We start from the raw sequence: 26,728 nt of genomic DNA on the forward strand, positions 1-26,728 counted from the left end.
AATGCATAAGATGATTTTAAGCTTCAAGCCAAGCTGTAGGATTAAAGATCTTGACTCTCACCCTGCACCTCTTCCCTTTTTCTTTGTCTCTTTCTCTTGATCTGTGGCAGTCTGCCCATCTCCGGGCCCCTGTGCTCTGGTGGGTTCAGTGGACTGGTATGCAGCAGGAATCTTTGGATCAAGGTGATTTCACGCTCCTCCACGTTTTCCCAGGGCTTTGGGCGGTCTCTGTTACCTCTGTGCAGCCTGCAGCGTGTGATAGCACTTGACATGTGTTATCATAGGACACATGCACAAACAGCACCAACAGGGTAAGGCCATTTTATCTGTCTAACACCTCTGTTTCCCTCAAGTGTCACTGCTGTGACTGTCTGGTATAGCAGTCTCCCTTGGCCTCTTGCAGGGAGACCTCCTTCAGACGAAAACATTGAAGAGGGGATTTGTCAGCCTGCCCGTGCACAGACGAGGGGATAACCCTCTGACAATGAAATCTCAATTCTGAGATGAATCCTCTCAAATACCCCTGCCCTCCCCCCTCCTTTGAAGTTGAAATAACCTCACTAACCTTTGACATTCCCTCAGAGACAGTTCCCATTCTCACTTCACAGTCTGCTCTCATAATAGCGCCACAGTGCTCCATTTTTTTTTCTCAATGAAACTCCATATCTCATTCAGCTATTGGTGGCGGCAGTGAAAGGGAGAAGTTTGTGAGAAGCGGATCAGTTCAGCTACTCTCAGAAACACTTTCTGCAAATTACACTCACGCATGATCCGAAGCAGTAGATTTACATACATGAATATATCTTTTATTTATCCAGGAGAGATTAAAAATTTCTATAGACCTTGCCAAGAGGATAGGACAAATCCAAAACAATAGTCATAATAAAACAACAAGTAAAGAACAAAGAAGTTCACTGGACATGATTTTTACACATGTTATGAACACACAAATAAGACAATTTCATGTTTTTAATAATGAGTCATCATTCGGAACTGCGCAGAGAAAACACAGACCCGATTTGTGGCCTTCAAGTATTAAAAAGTGAAAGGAAGTCGACAATCTCATGACTTCCTCTTCTATATATAATCCTATGGTTTAACAGATTAGATCCTGTTTTAGAAGGACAAAATAACAAACACTTTTAGATATCCTGAAGATGCCACAAGGACTCTCTGCAGATTTGCATGTCCATCCTCATACTTTCATGTTTAGGCATGCCACTGCGCCAAAGGACTTCCTTTGAGGAAAACTTTGTTCTGGAAAGCCATCAACATGCCACATCCTTTGCACACACAACTCACTTTGAAGGGCTATAACCTGACTGGAGGCACCACTGGCTACCAAATATTCACATCATGAATGTGACCACACATGCACCACTAAAAAGAGCATGCTCAAATCTAATGTTTATCTGATATAGAGCCTATGTTAGTCATATTTTTAAAGGTGTAAACATACCTGGAATTGCTCTTTGTGCTAACCTTTAGCGATGTTTGCATATAAAAATGTGTACTGGTTTTGTCAAATGTTTTTAGATATATTTCTGGGACATTTTAGCCTTCATTGTGATAGGATAGGGGGAGAAAGACTAAAGGAAGACATGGAGCAAATGGCCTCAGATCGCCTGCTCCTCCCAGTGAGCTAACCAGCATTCTCGGCATCCATCGGTTTTTAACAGCATTGGATTCAGCATCTTGGAAATCCAAAGAGACATATTTTATTGAGTCTTTGTATGCTAATTTCCAGCTCCATTTTGTCTGTTTTAGAGCACCTTAAATGATCCTTATTCTCCCCTCAAATGGAGGCATGATATAATTGGTTTGTTTTTTGTCTGTATGTCTATTTGTTAGCGGTTAGCAGATATCTTGTTCAAATTTTGTGCGATGGTAGATACCAATATAAGCTCAAACTGATTTAATTTTGTTGCTGGTCAAGGACAAGCTCAACGTCATTCCAAATGTGAAAATCAGTAATAACTCTACAATTCACGATTTCCTATGGATCATCTTCAAACTTCACAAAAACATACCAGGTCTTGGGGGACATGAGTATCTAGGTTGGCTAAGTATTAGGCCTTAACCTTCATTGTTAGCAGTCAAGGTCAAATTTGACCTTTAAAAATTTGGTAAAGAAACTGTTACGTACGGCCCAAAATGGCCTCCGTACAAGAAAGTAGTAGCTCTAATATTGACCAGTAAGGAACCACCACAGACACACTGCAATGGTTTACACAAGATTTCATTTTTTCTCAGAGTCAAACTACTGGCTGAAGACAACTCTGGCCAGGAATCCAAGGCCCAAGGCCACCGCGGTCAGGGTAGTTAGCCTGGTTACAAACAGGGGAAAGGTGGTCACTTGGAAGAACAAGCAGCCAAAAACATATCAACCCTGCATCTTCCCCAGAAAGGCTTCCCACCCACCTTTTCAGGCCTGGCGTCGTTCGAGCTTGGGTCTCCGCATCAAATCCTGCTTCCACTCTCAAGCTGAAACTTCCCTAAAACTTGTCCAGTTTCCTTTTCATGGGCACAGAGAGTCTCCAATCAAGTGTTTGTTTCCCCTCCCAGCAGGTCCACACAAATGCCAATTAAAATGAGTCCTCCCTCCAACATCCTCAGATTATTTTAAAAGCAAAACCAGGCCAGGTTAAAAATCTTTTCCTTTAAAATGTGCACACTTCATCCTGGAGTCTCCGAGGCTTCCCTGCTGCACGTGCAACAATATAGCACGTGAAAGGCCATGGGGAGAGGTATCCTTTGGGGGAAGTTGGGCTCTCTGAGTGCCCTTTTTTGTCTTGCTGAGCCTTGGTACACCCCCCCTCTGTTCACCCACCATCTAATTCAGCAATTTTTGCAATCTCCCTTTAAGCCAACTTTCTTCTGATTGGCCCCTCAGAAACCAAACCAAAGGCCAGTGGGAGGAGCCTCTGTTAGTCAGAGCAGGGTAATCACATCAGGTTTATCAGCTTTGACTGACATCAGACAGAGCCAAGAGGAGAAAAAAACTTCCTAAAACTGCACCTTTAGATCACAAGTATTATTTGCACATACCCTGACATCAATTTTAGAACTTGACTATTTTTAATATAAGCATCCATCACTGTAACTGTAAATATACATGACAGAAAATAAAGAAGAGCACAATTTTAACAATTTTTTTTAACATTGCAAAAGTATGTATTGAAGGGTGTACGTGAGGCTACTACACTGAAAGATCATCAGGAGCACATTTGTTCCCCAAACAGACTGGAAGCTGACTAGAAAGTAGCATAAATAAAAACAATGAAGCATCCATGATGCCTGTGCACAACCTCATCGGAGTGCTGCCTTATACCTGTCGAAACATGGTCAAAATGATATGAGGGCAAATGGTCTTCCCCACAGAGTCTCTTGTATATCCTCTGATGATGACATTTCCTTTTTTTTTTTTTTTTGCCTGTCCTATTTGGTTCTTTAGCCGTCAGAATTGTTGTCTGAAGACCAACAAGGATACCCAATGGATATACTTTGCCAAATGGATCATCACGGCCTTGCCGTATTGGTCCATTTGATCAACCTTTGTTGTTATTGTTTATTTTATTTTATTTTCAGTTGTTACAGACGGGACAGACATGACTGAGGGATAGGAAAGGGAGAAAGAAAAATGAAAGAAAAGAAAAACAGAAGGGAAGAGGGACAGTGAGAATGGGCACTTAAAAAGAGAAAGAGAAAAAAAAATCTCCTGGATCACCTGTTGAGAGAAAAAGAAGAGAAAACAAGCAAAAAAAAAAAAACAGAGCAACATACTAAACACAACACCATCACGTTAATCTAGCTAAGTGTAAACAGCAGTAAATAGTAAATATTGAATGTTGTTGTGTAGCAAGCAGGACCGACAGCGTATAATGTTCTTGGAAATAGCAGCCAATAAAGGTGTAGTTTATGTCTATGAACAGTGAACACCCGTGTGCACACCTGTGTGGATCAGCGCGCTTGTATTCAAAAGGTTTCCCCATGTAATGGTCTGCTAGAGGATGTAGAGAGCCATAGCCCTGTCCCCAGGGCATGAAGCAGGCATGGAGGAGATCCAGCCTCCAGACATCCAGAGGCCCCAGAGTGCGAGAGCCCAAGGAGGACAACCGGAGGGGCATCCGTGCCACCCTCCTGGGAAGAGCTGAGGAGAGCCCCAGATGAGGGGTCACCCAGTAGCCACGGCTCTGCCGGCAGCCAGCTGTGCCAGAGTGAACCGAGCCGCAGGCCCAGAGGCCCGAGGGCCCCCTTTGCCCCGGAAGAGGCCTGACTGAGCAACAGGCACCAGGCCCCGCCAAGTAGTCACCGGGAGTGAGCTGGTACATACCTGAGCGCCCAGCCCCGGACACCAAGAACTACCAACGCACCGACCCCTGAGGGCATCAGTTACCGGCAGGGAGTGTGGTGAGGGGAGATAGGCCTTGGAGGGCCTGGGAGTTCCCAGAGAGGTGGAGTGTAAGACCCGACCTGACATATAAACACAGACAAACAGGCACACACAGACACAAACATGCATTCCCACCCTCATGCACACATATACAAATACTCAGCACTCACCCAACATAGGGATAGACATACATGGACACTGTACACACAATCACACTCCCCAAACAAACTCTATACCCCAGGTCCAGGTACCCTCACCCCTGGAGGGGGAAACGACACCTAGACCCAGGAGATGTTACCCTTTCCCCCGGGGTGGAGGCAAGCAGACCGCCCCAGGCTCCGCAGCAGCAGGGAGGCCCCGCATCCCAGATCCCAATCGGACAGCCAACACCTCCTCCCAGCCCCCCCCCGCCCTGATGGCCGGCAGAGAACAGGGGTGTGTGAAGACCCCAAACCTCCTTCCTCTCGCTCATGTGTAGTGTTGCTGCGTGTTGTTCTAAGGTGTATTTAAAACACGGGAGAGCATGGTGCTGCTGCCAGAGAGCAGCAGGTGTTAGCACGGCCCCTCCCGAGAACCCTCAATGTCTACATGGATTTAAAATTGAGAGGTGGGCACCGGCAGCAGAGGTGGGGTTGAATACACAGACCGTCCACTGGACGCCGTTAACGTGCCCACCCTCCCTCAAGGCCCTATCCGGTTGTTCAGTCTGACGTCACTAGCTGTGTCTGGGTCTAAACTCCGCTGCAGGTCCATATATCAAACGATCACTATGGCATTACTGAGAGTTGAAAAACTGTCTAAAGTCTTTCATCTTTAATAAAATTATCAGCGTTCTGCTCTACCAGGTGTAACAATTGAGTTTAACATCCAGGCATCCATGAAAACGGAATTTATGACATTAAACGGAGTTAGAAGTTAGCAGGGAGTTAGCTCGCTAGCTTCTATCTAAATACAATATAGCATGTCCTGACTGCAGGGTTTTGGAAACAAATTAAAACGTACAGCTCTGCTATCACTTCCAGCATAAATGAAGACAGAAAACTAAACAGCAGTGACGTTTGTAGGGTTACTGAAGTTGGGCTAGCTGGTATATAATGATGTGCTACGTGACCGCTAGCGACACAGCTATGTTAGCATAATATAAACAAGCTAACTTTTTTTCCACTCGATAAAAGTTAACGTGAGTGTTCTTGGTGGTCAGAAACAAATGTAATCGCATGGCAGAATGCTGTAAAAGGACCAAACTTCAGCTAGGAGAACAACTGAGATAATCCATCCACAATACGAGGTTAGTCATTCATATACTGCTGCATGGGCTGGGCTGTAGTTACATCCTAAGGTTTTAAAAACTGAGCTTAAATAAATGATTAGCGGTAATAAAAGCCGAGGAGGTCAACAGTGATCACTGACTGTTTTAGGAGCTTTTTGAGATCAAATAGAAGAAAATACATAACATTAAACATGTTAACAACACAAAAGCCATATTAAACGCAGACTACTTTAGACCCGGAAGTAGGATTCGTCGCGTCATCACTGAACAACCGGATATGTATGTGTTATGAGAGTATGATGATGACATTTTCTTCAGTAGTTGAGAAAAGTACACTCTGTTGAAACTTTCAACCATAGCAGTTACTACTTAGCAGTTTTGTGACGTATACGACATTTTGGAGGGGTTTTTTTCTGTCTTGTCAGATCATCTTCCTTCTTCTTGTGTTAAAAATGACCAAAAAAGTAATGATAAAAAAGAAAAATGTTTAATGAGGAGCAAAGCAGTAAGGAAATGATAAGAAATCAAACATGATAGTGATAAAATAAGCAGCAGATTACTCTAAATTGTGTTTATCTGCATTATTCTATGCATTGATGTATATACTTGTCTGACTTTTCCCTCTGTTTGCTCACTGTTCTGCTAGCTTGAGAAAATTAATAAAGAGGTTCTGTTGTATTTGCAGTCAGTCCAGTGGCTTATTGCACGATCCTCAAATATGTTGGGACAGCTGGGTTGGAGAATTTCAGGCCTAACAGCAGACAGTGCTAAGTACTGATTTATACTATAAACTGCATTTAATAATGTAAACGGTCCATGATTTGTACTTTAGAAATGTGGCATCCTTTCCTTTTTTATATACAGCAGCCGTCTAGTTGATATCCACTTTAATACTGCCTTCAACTGACTTGATATCAAGTTTTTTCCCTCAACTGTAAATTATTTTGCTTTTTTAAACACCTAGTAAACTTAAACCAGATTGCATTCACAGCTGACAGGCCCTGTAACAACATCTATGTGAAATTTAGATTACTCTTTCTGCAGTTTTTGCACAAATAATTACAGGAGGAGCATATAGGACTCATAGCCACCAGCAATTTACTGAAATCTGTGAATGATTATTGTTATTATTGTTGTGCATTGTTTTTCATTTCTTTTAACATCTGCATTGCATTTCTGTCAGCAGACATTCATATCCATTTAATGTTAATGCTTTTATGTGCTTGGTCACCATCTGTTTTTCATAATTATGCAATTATATTTTGTTCTTTATTAACTGAAAAAACTTTGAGCTAAAATGTACTTTAACTATATAAAAAATGTCCCCAGTTGTTTGGATTCTATAGTTTTACCATAAACAGCATAATGAACTTCATGTGACACACTTTTGTCAACTATAAATTAAGCAAAATTATTGGGTTTTCTATGGCACACCATCTATGAATTATTTTTGAGGTGTTTAAACCTTTATTTCTATTATTTTTCTTTAATATAAAGCTGATGAAATGTATGCGTAGTAAACTGTGTTAAAATGGACTCCCAAAGACTATCGATGGTCCAACAAAGGGTCCAGACATTTGCAATTTTTAAAATTCTTAAAAAGTTGTTTTTGTTTGTTTTATTTAACACAATATAAGCTATCGGAAATCCCATTTCGTCATCATTACTATTCAACAATTAACCTTGGCTACAATTAAAGTTCCACTAGTAATAATAAACCTATAAATGTAAAACAACCCATCCATAACAATTAACTAAACAAAATAAATAGAAATAACATATGTATATACACATACACGTGTGCATACATATTTCAAAGTTTCCTTGAGGAAGATGCTGAAACAGAAGTTGTCGACAATGCATCCATCAACATGTAAGTGCTACACAAGTACCAGTCAAGTCTGCACCTCTCTTTCCAACAGCTTTATGGTGTGGCTCATCAGCCTTATTGCTCTGTAGTTACTACAGGTCTGAAGATTACGTTTGTTGAAAATTGGTACCAGTACACCTGTTCTCCATTCCTTAGGCATCCTTTTAGTCTCCATCATTGTGTTAAATAATCTGGTTAAAAAGTCCACTGTCCTCTCTCCTGGACTTCTCCATACCTGCACAGGTATATCACTAGGTCCAACCACTTCTCCACTCTTCATCCTTTTCATAGCAGCGCTGAAATGAGAGAATATAAACAAAAAATCGATCCAATACCAGTACCACCATTGGTATCAATACTATGGATATTTGGATTGTTTGTTTTTGATATTTGGATTCTGCACTCTATTCTCTCTCTCTCTGTCTCTCTCTCTCTCTCTCTCTCTCTCTCTGATTTCATTCATTCATGAGCTCCTCATAGTATTCCTACCATCTTCTCAGCATAGACTCTTTCCCTTTAATACATTTCCATCTCTGTCCTTAATCACTCTAATCTGCTGCACATCCTTTCAGCCTGATGTACATGATTTAGACTTTTACTTTAAAACTGTGTCATAACTTGGGTTGTAACCAGAACTTGCCTTTAACTTTATGATGCCATTCAAGCTGTTGCATTCTGCATTTACCCAATGTTTAGTTACATTACTTGGGAGGGTCATGTGAGATTAAGTGGACAGCTACAACGTGGTGTTAAAAGGAATTTTCCATGATGACATAGATTTCTCCACTAAAACATAATTCATGCATTAGCCTTTCCTTTTTCATTTGCTGCCTCTCTCTTTGGGCATAGCCTCCCAGTACAGCTGTCTGGATACACACAATTACACACATGGTCCTCTCTCCATTAACTTTGATACGACTCTAGCCATCTCACAAGCTCACTCTTGGACTGAGAGCAAAAAACATAGTATTGCTGTAATGGTAAATGGTAAATGGTAAATGGCCTGTATTTATATAGCGCTTTACTAGTCCCTAAGGACCCCAAAGCGCTTTACATATCCAGTCACACACCCATTCACACACCGGTGATGACAATGATAATCCTTAAAATTTAAAGTAATATTATATTTATTTATTTATTTTATTTTATGTTTTTGCTTGTTTGTTTTTATTAATAAGGTTTCCGGTTTGTTTTCTGCTTTCTTCCCAGACATTTATTTTGAAAGTTCGTACCGGATGTAGTGCGTGCCGCTGCGGACCATCGACTGCAGCGAGAGGAAGCGAACCGTGAGGCAGCAGGACTGGAGCAAACCCAGCAGTCTCAGCCTCATGCTTCGTCCTGGGCACTTCTCCTCCTCCTGTCCGCTGTCGAAAACACCGTAACAATATTTATTTACTTTTCCTTCATATTATTCAGTAACTAAAACAAAGGCAACAGCAAACAAAAAAACGGGGCGAAGACGGGGGCCGAGACATGGAGCTTTACTGCCTGGAGTCGGACCTAGCCGTGAGAGCCCAGCCTGACCTAAACATCCTCTGTGATGACAGAGTGTTGCAGAGTTTATTAACAATCGAGGACAGATTTTTACCTCAGTGTTCGTATTTTCAGCGGGTCCAGAAGGATATTCAGCCTTATATGAGACGAATGGTTGCAGGCTGGATGCATGAGGTTTGTGGGCATTTTATGCACTCGCGGGGCTAACCTAACCGCTTTAGCTAATTTTCAGTTTTTTGATTTGTCTTGTTTTGTTTTTGCACACTTACAAGTTATTTCTGGCTCGTTTTAGCTCGTGGAAAGTTGTCATGGATGTTAACCTGTTTGACAATTGAATAAGAATGACTCACCAAAGGCGTGGGAGAGTCGGAAATTCCACCACGAAGAAAATTCGGCTTCAAAGAAAACAGCCTAGCTGCATATTTACATTGGTTAACAGCTTCAAAGTTTGTGCTTTCTGATAATTAGTAAGTTCAGGCGACAGGGGGGGACTTATTCTTAATTTACATAATCGAAAACTCGAAAATTTCCCCTCAGAGTAATTATTATTAATTTTTTAAAAGTGACTCAGGCTCGGGGCAAGGCAGGCAGCATGAATGCTAAGCCACTTTCATTTTTTCAGCTCAAGAAAATAAGTTGATTTTGGTAAAGTTCTTTCACACAAACTGTCGGAAAGTATTTGAAGAAAACATGTGGATATTTTGCACACTTTATAAGGCTTTTGGGTGGTTTATTTTATTTTATTTTTATTTTTTGATGAGTGAGGCAAGCCCCAACAAGGAAGAGAGACTGAATGGCGATGTGGGGGTTTTGCAGAACGAGTTGCTGTTGAACTAATTTGTTTCTGCCCTGCTCTGACTTTGCAGCCTTTCATGCAGGAAAAAAAAAGACGTGAAAACCAGTCATTTAACCTTTAACCCGAAAACAGTACTATTTATAGCAGAATTAATAGCCACCAAAACCTGTTTGATATACAAACATATTCCTCTTTTTTTCTTTTTCTGTTTTGTTATTGTAGTTGGGTTTTTGTTTTGTTTTGGGTGTTTTGGCATAGTTTTACCTAATATATGTGTCTCCTGTTTAAACTTTTCCAGGTGTGTGAAGAGGAGAAGAGCAATGAAGACGTCTTTCCTTTAGCTATTAATTATTTGGACAGATTTTTAACAGTGATGCCCACAAGAAAGAGTTACTTGCAGCTTCTGGGAGCTGTGTGCATGTTTCTGGCCTCCAAGCTAAAGGACTGCAGGCCCATATCAGCAGAGAAACTTTGCATGTACACAGATAATTCATTCTCACCACGGGAACTGCTGGTAAGAGCAACAGTCCCATCCATTCATCCATCCAAACATTCACTCACTCACTCATGGGAGCATGAAGATGTCGTGTCACGTTTTTTCGATGACTTTATGATGCTAATGGCTGAATTGGTTTCACAGGAAGTTTCCTATTTTCCTTGTAAGTGGAGCACAATACAGCCACATCCTTTCTTTGGATCCATGTGGCCTGAAGAGACGCAGGATGCCATCTAGTGGCAGTTATGCAGTTTAGGATATGGATATCATGAGGAAGCCTGCATTTCTAGTACATATTGAGTATTTCATGCTATTAAAAACCAAACCTCCAAGCTCAAGTATTATTTTCTTACTATCATACGATTTACTACACAACCGTTAACCCAGGGATGCTTTTAAAGGCAACTTTTGGCACCATGTTGGCAGTTTAAAAGTCCCTTTAAGATAAATTTCTCTGTTAATCATTTGTTGTGTAAGAAAGATCTTTAAAAAGAAATTAAGGATAAATAACCCACCCAACACTTATCTCCATTTATTTAGCCTCCTCTTGAGCTTTTGATACTATCACATCGTCATCATCAGCAAAACAGTTTGTTTCTCACTTGCAGATGATCACGATGCTGAATTTTTATTAATATCATAGAGCTAATTTTTTAATCCAGTTTATGTTAATTTCAGGCTCCCCTAGGTGGCTTTTTGTGACTGGAAACATTTGGCTTAGAACAGGGGTGTCAAACATAAGGCCCGGGGACCAGAATTGGCCAGCAGAGGCTCTCAATCCGGCCCATTAGAAGGCTTTGGAGCAAATGAAGGACGGCATGTATTTTCATAAGTTTTACAGCTTTCTTTCCATAGTCATTCATACTACACCAAAGTAACGAAGTAATAAACACTTAAATGCCAGAAAAGTTATTTTCTTTACTAAATGTTCCTAATTTTACACATTTATTTCTTAGGATTAAAGGCCAAAGAGTTGTGCTGACTTATTTTTCTTATATTTAAATATTAAATATTAAACTTCTTTACGCTGACAGAAGGGGGAATTTCACAGATTAAAGCAGGCCACGATGTAAAATGAGTTTGGGACCGCTGGTCTATGACTTCTACAAGCAAACAAACGTTAGCTTCTGCCCTAAAAAATGTCTTGTTGGAAGTTTCCATTAAAAAAGAAATTGTCTTAAACAACTAAAAGAGTTGCAGATTTAATTTAACCACTTCAGTGCCAGAGTAATTTACATGTTGCAGTAAGATCTGCCAAACTGCTGCCCAGGCTCTCTATGGCTACATCCACACTAGCCTGGATAGATTTGAAAACGGCGTTTTTGTTTGAAACCGCTCCGCGTTCACACTAGCGTTTTCAGTCGTTTTCACAGAGTTGTGCGTCCGCATTGAAACGGCCAAAAACGCTTGGGTTCCAGTACTGCGCAAGAAGATTTGACCTGCCTCATTTCTGTCTGCCGCTTATTTACTTTCTGGCTCTTTGAAACGTCGCAGCAAAATGTTGAGGGAAAGCACCGAGTTTTTTAAATGGACTAACAATGAGGTGGAGTTGTTGCTACGAGTAACACAAAAGTAAAAGTTGCAAAAGCGCGTGAGAAATAAAGAATTTGAAGAAAAGCTATCTGGAGCATGTACAGACTGATTAATCTTTAATAGGGCTGTCAAAATTGAGAGCAAACAAAACAACTGCTGTATAATGCCCTCCGCTAACTTAGTTTAATTGGTCACATGACTGAATCATATGACTAACATGCGTCATCATTTTAGAAAGTCTTTGTTTTTGCTGTCTGCACTGCAACGCGAAAGCACCGTTTTCAAATGTATGCGTTTTCGTGAGCGCTTTCAAAACGCTGCGTTTTCCATGAGTGAAAACATCTCAGTGTGGACGGGAGGCCAGAACGGAGAGAAAACGATGCGTTTTCGAGTGAAAATGCATTAGTGTGGACGTAGCCTATGGGTCCTCCTGCTCGGCTGCAGCTGTTTAGGGAAATGACATCCATCCGATTTGATGCTCCATATTGTTGTAAGGCTCCATATTCCTGGATATCCTCACAGGATGCAGAGAGCAGGCAGCAGGAGCCTCTGGAAAATTATTGTAGCTCCTCACTCTTACAGTAAATGTGCTACCCCTGCTGGTGGCAGTTTGCCTGTAAGAGAGAAGTTTAACAATGGTAGCGGGTGGTATTTTTCATCAGGACAGATGTCCCGGAAGTGATCATACCAGTGGCAAACCTATCCCCTATTCATCTCACAATCATCTATCTACATTGAGGCTAAAATCGTGGCTCAAGAGTTGGGTGTTCACCTTGTAATCGGAAGGTTGCCGGTTCGAGCCCCGGCTTGGACAGTCTCGGTCGTTGTGTCCTTGGGCAAGACACTTCACCCGTTGCCTACTGGTGGTGGTCAGAGGACCCGGTGGCGCCAGTGTCCGGCAGCCTCGCCTCTGTTAGTGCGCCCCAGGGTGGCTGTGGCTACAATGTAGCTTGCCATCACCAGTGTGTGAATGTGTGTGTGAATGGGTGGATGACTGGATATGTAAAGCGCTTTGGGGTCCTTAGGGACTAGTAAAGCGCGGACGATCTGATTTCCTCGTGTCAGCATTGTTCCCACATCATCATAATTAATGTTGTTCCAGGTTCAACATTGCAAGTGACCAATCACCTTCTTGTGACGTCATTCCTTTGCGACTTCGAAAGGTGATTGGTCACTTGCAATGTTGAACCTGGAACAACATTAATTATGATGATGTGGGAACAATGCTGACACGAGGAAATCAGATCGTCCAGTAAAGCGCTATATAAATACAGGCCATTTACCTTTTTTTTTAAAATAGGGTGAAGAGAAACTGGTTATGTACAGGAAACCCACGTAAATGGGATTGACGGGTGACATTTTAGATGACAGAAAAGCGTTTCGGGGTGGGGGGACTGTCCCCGCTGAGCGTTGGGGTTTCGGTGTGTACTACGGTTACTTTTTGTGTGACACAGAGGAAGTGAGAAATTAGAATCAGCTGTGTTCATTCAGCGTTAAAAGGGCATTAAAGAAAACTTCTCTCATGAGAAATATGAGTAGTTTTAATCCCTTTTAATTTCTTGCTGTTGATTGCAGTGATTTCTAACACACTCCAGTTAACCTTTCTCATATTTTTCTACCCATAAATGAAGAAAACCAAACAATGACACCGTTATCGCAAAGGTTTTCTCATGGTTAACAGAATGGACCTCATGTTCCCACAGAAATTTATTGGTATCACCTTAAGTTAAGTTCAGCCCAGCTTGCCTCATATCAGGCTTATCTGATATAAGTCACACCACCTTCTTAGGAAGTGCATATCAGTTTTCTTTATCCAGTCGCCTAGACACCAGTGAAAATCCAGTGTTACCCTCACCTGTGACATTTACTGCCAAAGTGTTAGTCTTTGTCTGTTCTAGTTATGATTTTCAGACCACCTCTTTATGTAAACACAACTTCTCTTGTCTCAGACTTTGTTTGCTCGATTTAACACTTCAAAGTAAGTTCCTACAGACCAATATGTGCATTATCAGACCCCCTGGCTTGCTTTTTTTGGGAGTTAGATTTCACAGTGGTGCCACTGGAGGCTTACTCTCTACTGGCACTCTCTACTGGCACGTGCCGGGGTGCCAGTGCAGCACACATTTTGATAGATTTAAGAACGGAACGGTACACAGTGTTATTCAACGGAGGTTGAGTCGTTTTCACAAATGTAAAATCAAAGCGCGATGATCGCGACCGTGAATCATCTGTGAATTTCTTTTAGTTAGTGGGTTTTACATGGTGCCGTCACTTTTTGGCATCTTATTCTGTTGAAATGTTGAGTTATTTCTAGATTAAGGGGGTGGGAAATGGTAGATTTTTAGATGTTACCACCAGTGCCAGATGTAGTGGCACTGCACTGCTTTTTTGGAAAAAATTTTTAAATTCTTTTAAAGCCAAAGATAAGCATGTTATGAACTAAAAAATGACCTTTATGTAGCTCATTTTGATTCTATAGGGGAGCAAAACAAGTGATTCAGATTTGATAGGTGTCACCACCTGCCTCGTCTTTTTAATCGTGCCTCAGTAAAACTGCACTATGCTGCACTTCTGTCTCACCTGCCTTCCCTTCGACATGTTCCCACTTATCGTCTGCAGGTACAATTCTTTCAGAAGTGCTTGGAGCAAAGTTTAGACATGAATCTGTTACTGAATGAAAGTGTATTGATGCTAGTGTTTAGCTATTCATAAAAGCGTTACAACAGTACTTCCCCTTTAGAGTGCCTATATCAATAACTCCATTTACAGGGACAGTTCGCCACACCCTTGGATTATTTTCTCCAAATTGACAGTTATTTTAAATGGCACACCTGTGCAACTTTAAATAAAAGCTCAGGTGCAGTTTGGACCCTAAACAAATAAAAAAGCAACACATGTAAGCGTTTTTTCAATGAATGGCTTCTGGAGGAACACGCACACAATCACAGCTCAGAAGAACTAAAGTGAATTCAATTTATTTTAAGGCAGCAGTGCCATGCTTTGCTCTTTTAGGACTTCTGTTTTTCTTAAAAAGAAACAGTGGCAGGTAGAAATGGCTACAGCAACCACATTTCAGTCTCTAAATTTCTCTCATGTGGGAGGTTAGAGAAAGTGTTATTGATTGTGTTGAAAACTTGATCATAACTAATTGTTTGTCTGAGTAAATTTTAGATGTTGAAGTCTTCATTTGATGTCTCTGCTAAATAATATTTAAAAAATATAGTAAATTGGTTGGTTTTGAATGCAATGAGTTAAGATTAACAGGAAATTAGATAATGCAGTGTGTGCAGTCTTCTTGCTCTTGCAAAGCCTTGCTGTATAAAGAGTGATCTCTGTGCGGCTGCCTGTGCAGCGCTAGCTCATTGTAGAGCTGTGTTTGAGGCTTATGACAGGAAGGAAGGGGCTAGCTGTCTCATTGGCAGGGCCTCTAAGCAGGGCAAGGCTTGTCACATGCCGGCGATATGAACACAAAAGATGCAAGGAATGAGAAAGGCATGCAGATAATAAGATACAGTGAGGATAGATAAAATGAAGAAATGTTGCTCTTCTTACAGAGCTATTTCCTCTGGGAATGGAGGCAGACTAAGATCGTTTTCACGGGCGATACAGACGTGGCAGCATGCCATTTAACCCCCTGACACACACTCTTTTTTTATTTATTTATTTATTTTTAACCCTCATCCTTGTGCTTTAGGACTGGGAACTGGTTGTGCTGGGGAAGTTGAAGTGGAACATGGCCTCCGTCATCCCCAATGATTTTGTAGAGCACATCATACGAAGGCTGCCCCTCCCCACAGAAAAGGTGGTGATGGTTCGCAAGCACACACAGACGTTCATCGCCCTCTGCGCCACAGGTAATGCGGGTACCTGTTGTTTTATTTGTTTGTTTTTTTTTTTTTTTTTTAAAATTTGTTATTATTTTTTTAATCCTTCATCTGCTCAGTTTCGTGCTTTTTAAAAAAATGTTTACTCAGACATCCACCAGAATATTCCCACACACGCAAACATTCCCCCATCGTGAGTCATCTGTGACCTCTTTCTTCTCTGCTGGCTGCCTTATCCACTTTCTACTCTTTCCACAGCCTGTAGTGAGTTTTTTTTTTGTCTTCACAGCTGCTAAAAGCTACTCAAAGTGGTCATGCACATTTCTCTTCTAAGTGCCTGGGAAAACTCCTATCAGTGCTGTGTTTAGATTAGCCACATACACGGGTAATGATAGCAATCCTATCACACACTCTGTGCTGAGTGACTCAGGTGCAGCTGAATTTTTCTGCGGTACTCCTTTCATTGTTTGTTGACAGAGAGACTTCCAGGTTTAAAAAGTCAGGGCAGCGATCCAGTGATCTTCCTTCCTCCTCCCATCGCCACCTTGTGTCCAAAATAAACTCTGGAAAAAGCTTACATGTCCCCCTCAGGCCTCTCCTTAGGTGAATTTTCAAGGCATTCCTTTGCCTAAACTTGGAATCCCTCTAATATTTTCATATCCTGGACAGAAATACTACTGCAGCATCACCTAATGCACATAATATACAGGAAACCTGTCTCACAAGGCTGCTTTTCTTCTGCTACCTCCTTTCCTCTTTTCTAGCTAATTCAATGAAGGAAATAAAACAAAGGGAGGTCACTTTGGTGGATTGAATTCCTCATAAACGTCAGTGTGGTCATATCTGGCTATTAAGCACTTATTTACTGGAGTAAGTTATTGGAATCAGAGGCTCCTTCAGCGAGTTTCATGCCCTGAGCCTCTGATTCCGATAACTTACTCTAGTAAATAAGTATATATGGGTGTGTTTCAGTGGTCACTTCTGCTATTCATAAGCAGCTGCTTATATCCAAGCACAAAGCACCCGCAGTGGAAAAAAAAAGAGGCCTGCTGTGGTTGTGCAGTAATGTAAATGTTTGGAGTTTTATATGGAGTTGAGATGTTATTATTATATTGGAGGAGCTCCTCCTATGGACAGCTGGCCCCTGGAGGAGAAGATGGGTGTAGCACAGCTGGCTAAAAGCTATCAGGCCACTGGGACTGGTTTACATTGGCTTTTCTCTATGGGCCTTAAAGAAAGGGGCTCCCTCCCCCCCCCCGGAAAAAAAATGGCCACCTTAAAATAAATCAGCAATTGAAAGTCTTGTGAGCAGTTTCAGGTAGGAACTATTTTCTTACCAGCCTGTTGTGTCGCCATCTACCGGTGACTTGCTTATCAACGACTGCTTTTAGGCAGTGAATGGTAGACCTTGGAGAGAAGGTAGTTCCTACATCCAACTTAACTTGACAAACTTCATGGATTTTTTTTTTCCTTTTGAATAACTAGATCATGATTTCACTTTTTAAAAGAGCACCACATATTTTGTTCAAAATTGGTGCCAAACGCCAGTCCAGTAAGTTTCTTTTTAGCATGACATTGCCCATCTTTGCCACAAATCAGGATGTTTCAGTCAACGACGCAAGAAGACAAAAAGCTGTCGGTTATGTAGAGTAATATCTTGGCACATTTGTGTTTTACTTGGTTGTACCAAAGAAAAGTCCCTTAAACACTTTGTTTAAAAATGGTAAAAAAAAAAAAGGAGCTCTAAAGCAGCAGTCCCCAACCTTTTTTGTGCCACAGACCAGATAAATACAACAAAATAAAATGATACGACCAAGACAAAAACTAGAGTGTTTTGCAAATATAATAATAAACACAAATTCACTGTGTGATTGTGTAACTTTATTAGCAGCGTCCTCCTGAAATGCGCCAACAACATTGAGAGTAACATCCTCCCCTCTGCACCTTAATCCTCTCTGGTCGCTATGGTAATGCGTAAATATTTCTTTCAAAATAAGACACAACTACAACATGGGAAAAGACAGAGTTAATGATAAAACCTGAAAACCATAAATTTCACACCCAAGCCTCAACTCTCATGGCCCGATACCAAAGAACTCACGGACCGGTCTGGGGGTTGGGGACTGCTGCTCTAAAATCAAAGATAAGAGAAATCTCAGCCAATCACAGGACAAAGAGGGTGTGAAGGAGGGATTATTTGTTTTGGGAAGTTACTGCCCTACGTATAAAAGACAATGAGGTGGGATTGCTGAAGCTCCTTGCCGTTACTTAATCGAATAACCAAGCGGTGGAAAGGACTTCTCACAATCAGCACTTGCTGGTTTTCCTTGTTGTTCTCTCCATGTCCGCCTCCTTTTCTGCCTCCTCCCAGGCCTGTTGTCACTTAAGTCTCTGAGACTTGGATGCAGACCGAAGGGAGTCGTTCCTGGAACTCATTGCTCAGCGAGTAGGAGGATTCCTACTCTGTTTTTCTAATCACAGCTGAAGTTCCTGTGAAGGACGCCACACAGGTTCCACTGTGGAGCTTCGTCTGCTGAAATCCAGACTGTGGGAAAATCAGATTCAGCTGTAAAGCATGTATGATGGAGATGATTCAGACGTTTCACCTCTTTTGCATCTGTGACACTTCCTCTGGGCGGATTTAAGTAATATTGCTCTATGTGTCACATGAGGATGTAATTTCCATGTGTCACTGTGGCTTAATGCTCTCTCTTTCCCTCACCAGATGACCGCCTTGCTATGAACCCTCCTTCTATGATAGCCTCTGGCAGCATGGGAGCCGCTATCTGTGGCCTGCAGTTGGACCACACTGACCAGAGGCTGAGTCGAGACAACCTGACAGACCTGCTGGCCAAGATCACCAACACGGAGGTGGTGAGTACCACAGCGGGGAAATTTATACTCGACAGCAGGAATTACTCAATACTTTCAGCGCTTCGAAACAATACGCTGTTAATAGCGATCATTGCAACATCTCACGACAGCAGCATAAAAGGCTCTTTAGTAAACAACAGTGATGACTTCAGTGGTGGCAGGCTGAAGCTATTTACTTTTCATGGAGAGAGGGAGAGCAAGCATTTGGCTGCTGGCTGGGGAGCCAGACTGCTGCTATAAAGAGCAGAGGGAATGTCTTCTTAAAACTCAGAGCCCACATTCTTGTGGTACGACACATGCAATTTCTTTGCAGGACTCCTACTTTAGCTGTGTGCCCCTCCTGGTGGAGGAATACGTATGCACTGAAGGCAAGAAGCATCTTTTCCAGTGAAGGATGATGCAGACACAGAGTTACTTGCAACAGACTAACTTCAGTGTTTAGTGTAACTTGCTGAGCTTTAAAATATCAGACAATACTGCACAAATCTCAAAGTGTGTGACATGCATCTGCAACTAGTTTTTATTGTTTTGAGGTTTTACAGACACCTGACCACTAACCACGTGATGCTAACTTGGTGTTCTGGATATGTGACAGTGTAGGGTCAAGTAAAGAAGGCCCAGAGACCAGTCGCCAAAAATGTGCGCACTCTGAGTTTTAGTGAAAACTTCCTAACAGCTGCTGGATCTTTGCATGGAAGACTACTCTCTGAGCAGGAGTGAAACTGAAAAGTGAAACTGCGAACGCGGAACGTTTACCTTCAAAGTAAAAGTTCCACTTTAAAAGAAAAAAAAAAAATAAACTTTTGGGTGTTTAAGCCTTAGACAGAAGCAAGGAATGCCTCTAAACCAGCACAACTTTTTCTCTGAAGGCGAACGTACTTTCACTTCCTCGGCTAGTACAAGTGTTTGTAGACAGGTTGAGCAAACTGCAGTTGACTGCAGAAATCTTCTAGCAACCTCAATCACTCGCCAACTACGTTTTTTTCCACACTATAAGGCGCACTTAAAATCCTTTAATTTTCACAAAAATTGACAGTGCGCCTTATAATCCGATACAACTATTGTATGAATCTGGTTGTGCTTACTGACCTCGAATCGATTTTGTGTGGTACACGGTGCTCAAAAATCTCTCAAATGTTTTAGTGCGACTTTAGTAAGCTACGAAGCCACACCACTTAATGGATTGTGGGAGCATTACAGCTACCGTAGTCAGGTAGCCGTAATGCTCCCACAGTTTTGGGTCCAAAACTCCGTCTGTTTCAGGTCCCAAAGTCAAACTAACACTGCGGCATCACTGACAGTTAAAAACTGTCTAAATTCTTTCATCTTTAATAAAATCATCAGAGTTGCTGCTTTACCAGGTTTCACAATTAAGTTTGACATTTAGGCATCAATGAAAACAGAATTGATGAAATTTAATGGAGTTAGAAATTAGCAGGAAGTTAGCTCCCTATTTTCCACCTAAGCATGACATAGCATGTTCTGACTGGGAGATTTCTGAAAAAATTAAAACGTACAGCTCTGCTATCACTTCCAACAGAAATGAAGACAGAAAATTTAACAGCAGTGGCGTTTGTAGGGTTACTGAAGTTGGACTAGCTGCTATATAATGATGTGCTACGTGATCGCTAGCATCACAGCTATGTTAGCATGACATAAACACAGTGAAGCTGGAGGATGAACACTAACTTTTGAGATAATCCATCCACAGTACGAGATTAGTCATTAATATACTGCAACAACACGGGAGTAGAGCAGCTGCGAGAGAATTCAACATTAATTAATTAATGGTACGGAAGTGGAGGAAGCAAGAAGAATGAGATCAGTAAAGTTTGATTTATCTGACTGTTTTGTTTTGCTTAATTCTGCTTATAATCCGGTGTGCGTTATGTATGAAAACCGACCTGTTCATCGACAGTGTGGCTTATGGTCCGAAAAATACGGTAGTTTGTAAAATCTGCTAATTAAAGTATCAGAAGCCCAGTGGTCTGCTCGGCCTAAGCACTGGGATTTGTTTTTTAATTTTTAAAAGGAGTAGTCTAAGCTAAGCTAACTAGTGTGTTTTATTAGCCCATCATTGGTTTTACACATGAATAAAATTTGAAAAAATAAAGAAGTCTAAAAGCAAGTAAATAAAGAGCAAAATGCTACAAATTAATATTTTTTTCAATCAGTTAGACTGACATCTGTCTAATAACTGTACATTATGGTAGGATAGATGATGGTTTCACGCCTTGGCAAACACAGCTCCATTTTTGCCACATGATTACTGTTAAATGGGATCTGTAGCACTAATAAAATTTATTTTGTGCAACATGAAAGGCCCCTGGGGAGAGAAAAAAAAACACTGCCAAGGGACTCAACTGTTCGCTGACAGCCACGCTTAATCTAAGTCGGAGAATTTCATGCATCATGCCTGTACTGAGTGCTTGGATCGTAAGATTACCAAGTTTTGGATTAGTTTGCACTTTTTTCCTTGAACGTCCAGACGGCTTCAAATAAGACGGGCAAACTTACATGACCTTATAAATGATGGCGTGCACTACCAGGGTAGATGTGCCATCATAATGCCATTTTTACAGTTCATCAGTGTGCACTAGGAGATGTTGTAAACTGTAAAGACATACAACTGTGTGTATCTGTGGGCAAGATGTACAGTGGGGCAAAAAAGTATTTAGTCAGCCACCGATTGTGCAAGTTCCCCCACTTAAAATGATGACAGAGGTCAGTAATTTGCACCAGAGGTACACTTCAACTGTGAGAGACACCTGTCCACAGCTGCAAACAGTCAGACTCCAAACTCCGCCATGGCCAAGACCAAAGAGCTTTCGAAGGACACCAGGAAAAGTATTGTAGACCTGCACCAGACTGGGAAGAGTGAATCTACAATAGGCAAGCAGCTTGGTGTGAAAAAATCAACTGTGGGAGCAATCATCAGAAAATGGAAGACATACAAGACCACTGATAATCTCCCTTGATCTGGGGCTCCACGCAAGATCTCATCCCGTGGGGTCAAAATGATCATGAGAACGGTGAGCAAAGATCCCAGAACCACACGGGGGGACCTGGTGAATGACCTGCAGAGAGCTGGGACCAAAGTAACAAAGGTCACCATCAGTAACACACTACAACGGCAGGGAATCAAATCCCACAGTGCCAGACGTGTTCCGCTGCTGAAGCCAGTGCATGTCCAGGCCCGTCTGAAGTTTGCCAGAGAGCACATGGATGATACAGCAGAGGATTGGGAGAATGTCATGTGGTCAGATGAAACCAAAGTAGAACTTTTTGGTATAAACTCAACTCGTCGTGTTTGGAGGAAGAAGAATACTGAGTTGCATCCCAAGAACACCATACCTACTGTGAAGCATGGGGGTGGAAACATCATGCTATGGGGCTGTTTTTCTGCCAAGGGGACAGGACGACTGATCCGTGTTAAGGACAGAATGAATGGGGCCATGTATCGTGAGATTTTGAGCCAAAACCTCCTTCCATCAGTGAGAACTTTGAAGATGAAACGAGGCTGGGTCTTCCAACATGACAATGATCCAAAACACACTGCCCGGGCAACAAAGGAGTGGCTCCGTAAGAAGCATTTGAAAGTCCTGGAGTGGCCTAGCCAGTCTCCAGACCTCAACCCCATAGAAAAGCTGTGGCGGGAGTTGAAAGTCCGTGTTGCTCGGCGACAGCCCCAAAACATCACTGCTCTCGAGAAGATCTGCATGGAGGAATGGGCCAAAATACCAGCTACTGTGTGTGCAAACCTGGTAAAGACCTATAGTAAACGTTTGACCTCTGTTATTGCCAACAAAGGTTATGTTACAAAGTATTGAGTTGTATTTTTGTTATTGACCAAATACTTATTTTCCACCCTGATTTACGAATAAATTCCTTACAAATCCTACCATGTGGATTCATGGATTTTTTTTTCACATTCTGTCTCTCACAGTTGAAGTGTACCTCTGGTGCAAATTACTGACCTCTGTCATCATTTTAGGTGGGGGAACTTGCACAATCGGTGGCTGACTAAATACTTTTTTGCCCCACTGTATATAGAGATAGATATATTAGTCATAGTCACTGGTATATCTTTTCTTTAAATATTGATTACTGAGAAAAAGTACTCTCAGAGGGCATCTATACTGGGTAGGTAGTTTTTTGCTGCAGCACAACAGTCACACAGATTTCAGGATAGAAATCCATAACGGCCTTAGAAACGGCACTCTTAGCTTGTGGTTGCGCTGCCATGGTGATGTGGGCCCCGCGACCCAGCCGGCCGTCACAACAGGCACTCCGTCTGCAGCCCATCAGGTTCCAATTATTCGTGCATTTTAAAGGAATGTTGGCCCCTCCGCAAGTTCTGCTCATTCCTTAAGAGTCCTGCAGCCGGCTCAGAGAGGCAGACCTCCCACATCTTTCGCACAGACCTGCAGGGGGGACGGAGACTGAGGGAGACGAAGAGAGGATCCCTTTTAATAAGAAAAGCCGTCCAAAAACATCCGGTCCCACTGTCCTATATTCTGTTTTACACCCTAACTCAGAGGGTTAGGGTGCAGCAGGTCAAAGCCATTTCCTCTAAGACCTCCACATGGGATTGACCGTGAAGTAAACCCAAGGGAGGGTGGAGGAAGGGAGTCCAGAGTTCCCTGACACTCCCCAGAGCTCGTGTGGGAGTCCTTCAGCTTGTACCACAGACATGCACATGTCCGGTGCCCGCTGTGCAGCTCGCTGCTCCGTGCCACTGGTATCGGAGTGTGCTGGCACCCATTGTTCTGGTCATGATGCAGACAGGACCACCTACCGCAGCAGAACATAATTCCCCGCTGGTATGCCATGCATGTGACCAAAGCTGTTAAACAACTCGCATGTCAAATGCAGCTGAAATTCCAACATTTTGCACACTAGTGTCTGCTACAGGTGCACAGATTAAGTGAGCAGACTGCCGGGGAATGGGGGGTGTATTTACAGTAACACGGCTATAGTAGAGCAGAGAGAGCCAGTTAAAGGGCATGTGTATGCCGTCAACTTTTGCTGTGGAAGCCATAAAAATAACTTAAATGTAACATTTCTGTACTTTTATTTCTTTTTGCTTTATGTGCATGAATAGTGATACATTTTAAATCCTTGAACAGATTTTGAGTGATAACTCAAAAAAGGATTTTTCCTAAATCAAAGGCTTGACTTCAGTTGCCACACAATATAGTGCTAAACATTGCAAACCTGCAAAAATGAATCTTGGATGGAGGGGATTATGTGTCTTTAAAGCACCCAGACGCTAGCAGAGGTTTGATGGAAGGGTGTGTTTAACCGCTGCTGACCCTTTTTAAAATTGTTCCAGGATTGTTTGAAGGCCTGCCAGGAACAAATAGAGCGTGTGCTGACCACCAGCCTGCAGCAGGGGCAGCAGTACCGGCAGGAGACCAGCGTCCGGGCCGGCAGCAAGGCAAGGGAGCAGCAAGACCAGTCCAGCACCCCGACAGACGTGCGCGACATCAACTTATGAGCTCCCGACGCCACCGGACTCGCACAACACTCATGTTTGCCAGCCAATGAACTGACAGGAGTGAGGGCTTGTGAGCTGCCAGTAGATCTGCATCAAGTCACCACCTACACCCCCACCCCCTGTTGAGTGATGGTGTGACAATCGATGAACTTTTAGAAGTTTCTAGTTTTTCTTTTTCCTTTTTTTTTCTGTTTTTTTTCTTTCTTTTTTTTTTGTTGCCCCATTCACACCTGGTTTGGGTGTACTTTCACCTTTTTTGTACGGGCCACATGTAATCAAACAGCTACGTTAAAAAAAAGGAAAAAAAGAAAGGATTAATTCTTGAAAACTTGATAGTGCCTTAGGTTTCGAGAAAGGAAACCTGAATATATTTTCATACTTGAAAAAAAAACAACATAATTTTATGAAATATACATATTCCTTTTGATAATACCTAGCAAAGTGAATTTAATACTGTATATTTAGTATTTAGTTATGTTACTCTTTAAATATCTCTTAGCAGTTATCAATTAATAGTTTTAATGGGATGTTTCCTTTTCTGGAAATCCATATAGTAGTGATTCAAATGCTGATAATAAATACAAGGCATTTAAACCAAGCTGATATCCAACCAGAGGAGCTCTACTGCAGCTAGCTGCTCTGCCTACCATACTGTGCACCTGTAGTACTGCTTACTATTTATGCAGAAGCGTGCTGGCTAGGAGTGGGCTGGGCCTGCTCAACATAGGGAAGGACATGAAGATGGTTTCAGGCGTGCATTAGATGTGCTGACAGGACCGTATGTTCGTGTATTTGCATTCAGCAAAGATATGCCGTCGTTTGTGTGGTGTTTTTATAGGTGAAGCTTGTACATAGTGGAGGGCGCAGATGATGAAAGAGGAGATCTGGCAAGTGTCTTACCAAGTTTGAGAGAGGACTGGAGTAAGTGAAGGGTGTGTTGGTAGGTTTTTAGAATAAAAGAGAGCATGAGGAAAGTGGGTTAAAATGCAACAAGTGTGGATTGATGATTATTTTAAGCTTTATGATGTTCATGCAGCTGCACGACACTTGAGTGACACGCAGGAGGAGGAATAATAATAATCCCTGGTGATGTCCGGTTGGGTGGGGGTCGGTTCGGTGCACTGCAGTTTCTCGTGTTCAGCAGTTATACCATTTTTATTCTTTTATCCTTATTTTTTGCAGAGAGGGCGATTTGGAACAATATCGATGCACTTTTAAAAACACTCCTTAAGATCGGTAGGGGGGATCGTGGTTGAGGAGAGTTCAGAGAGGGTTTTAGGGGTCTTTTTTGGTTTTATTAGTTTTTCTTTTAAGTTATTAGGATTTTTTTTCCTGGGCTGGATTCCCATGGGGGTAACACACGTTTATCTTGAAAGCTCGACCCCTACAGGTGAGTAGTCATAGGATAATAATCGGTGTTATAGTGTAATTGTTTATAAACCAAGAAAAGCCAAGTCATGTTTAGACTTCAGTGCATTTATTTAACTCTTGAACTTGAATTTTTTTTTCAAAGCAACTCCAACCCTTTTCCGCTAGTTCTTTAAAATAGTTACAGTCTGTATCCTAAATATTCTTGTTCGTGTTTTGTTTGTGTCTACACCGCTTTCTGAAGTTTTAAAACTGCCATGTGTGCGAGTTTTACATGTATTGAATTTCTCGTTAGACCAGAAATGTAGTTTCTAAATCGTACTCCTGCATGCTCAGTTTGTACAAAAAAAATCCACAAAAAATAAGCCAAATGCTCCCCCTCTGAAAGAATGCTTTAAGCTGAAAGATGTTTATGCTTTTAAAGGTTTTGTTCATGATTTTTAAAAGCAACAATTCCAAAGTAAGTAAAGATAGATTATATACGTCATTCTCTTGCTGCTACGAAGCTTTTCTTTTCTAGTCTTACACAAAGATGCCTTATTGTCATTCACACGTGTGCTGCTATATTATGAAATATTGTGTATGTAACAAGTCTTTTGCTTATTTTGTGTGTGTGTTTGTGTGTGTATGTATATGTGCGTGTGTGTGTGTGTGTGTGTGTGTCATCGTACATGTACCGGAGGGAACGTAACAGTTTGGTGCGTGACTGGAAGTAATCGTGTTTGCCAATCTCTTTTGATTAGCATGTTTTATTCCTCTATTGATTTGTAACTTTGTAATCTATCATATTCTTGCTGCTTCTGTGTAATGTTTGTGTACCTCAGGTTAATTTGGACGGACAGAGCGAGAACCCATCTCATTACCTCATCACACACACTCACTTCACATCACACACGTCTTTCACTCTTAATTCATCGGACGGGTTTTACTTTTATGGGGGGGTTTTCACCCCCTCTACCTTCCCTCCTTTCCCTCCATTCTGGGTAAGACAAATATCCACCACCAGGTGTCCCTGAGCAGTTACAAGTGCCTATAGCCTACTTTAAAACCATTTCATATATCTGGTGCTAAACTAAGAACAGCCTATACTGTATGTGATGCACGTGCCAGAAAGAGTTTTGATCAGTTCATTGGAATATTTTTGTTTTCCTGAGGTACCCATTTATTCAGAGTTTAAACCATCAGAATGTTTTATCTTTGTTTGGTGTGGTTGTTATTCCCAACTGCTCTCCCACTATCCCCCCTCCCCTCAAGTTCAGCCACACAATGTACCTCAACAATTTGTCCTCAATAAATTGGCTAAAAATCAA

General features: G+C 41.8%; 1 protein-coding gene across 1 annotated transcript; it reads left to right on the plus strand.

Moving 5' to 3' along the window:
• The first annotated feature begins 204 nt into the window (after positions 1 to 204).
• On the plus strand, positions 205 to 26,728 carry LOC309691805 (G1/S-specific cyclin-D2-like). Its single transcript, XM_082509750.1, has 6 exons — positions 205 to 311; positions 8,743 to 9,201; positions 10,122 to 10,337; positions 15,547 to 15,706; positions 18,402 to 18,550; positions 23,886 to 26,728. The coding sequence occupies exons 2-6, from the start codon at positions 9,007 to 9,009 to the stop codon at positions 24,048 to 24,050; spliced, it is 885 nt and encodes a 294-aa protein (XP_082365876.1). The 5' UTR covers positions 205 to 311; positions 8,743 to 9,006; the 3' UTR covers positions 24,051 to 26,728.

This window comes from Aulonocara stuartgranti (genome assembly GCF_965226115.1).
Source record: "Aulonocara stuartgranti genome assembly, chromosome: 17".
Lineage (NCBI taxonomy): Eukaryota > Metazoa > Chordata > Actinopteri > Cichliformes > Cichlidae > Aulonocara > Aulonocara stuartgranti.

Coding starts and splice junctions, on each gene's coding strand:
- LOC309691805 (XM_082509750.1), top strand. CDS start 9,007: ATGGAGCTTTACTGCCTGGAGTCGGACCTAGCCGTGAGAGCCCAGCCT. Junction 9,202..10,121: donor TTGCAGGCTGGATGCATGAG/GTTTGTGGGCAT, acceptor AAACTTTTCCAG/GTGTGTGAAGAGGAGAAGAG. Junction 18,551..23,885: donor AGATCACCAACACGGAGGTG/GTGAGTACCACA, acceptor AAATTGTTCCAG/GATTGTTTGAAGGCCTGCCA.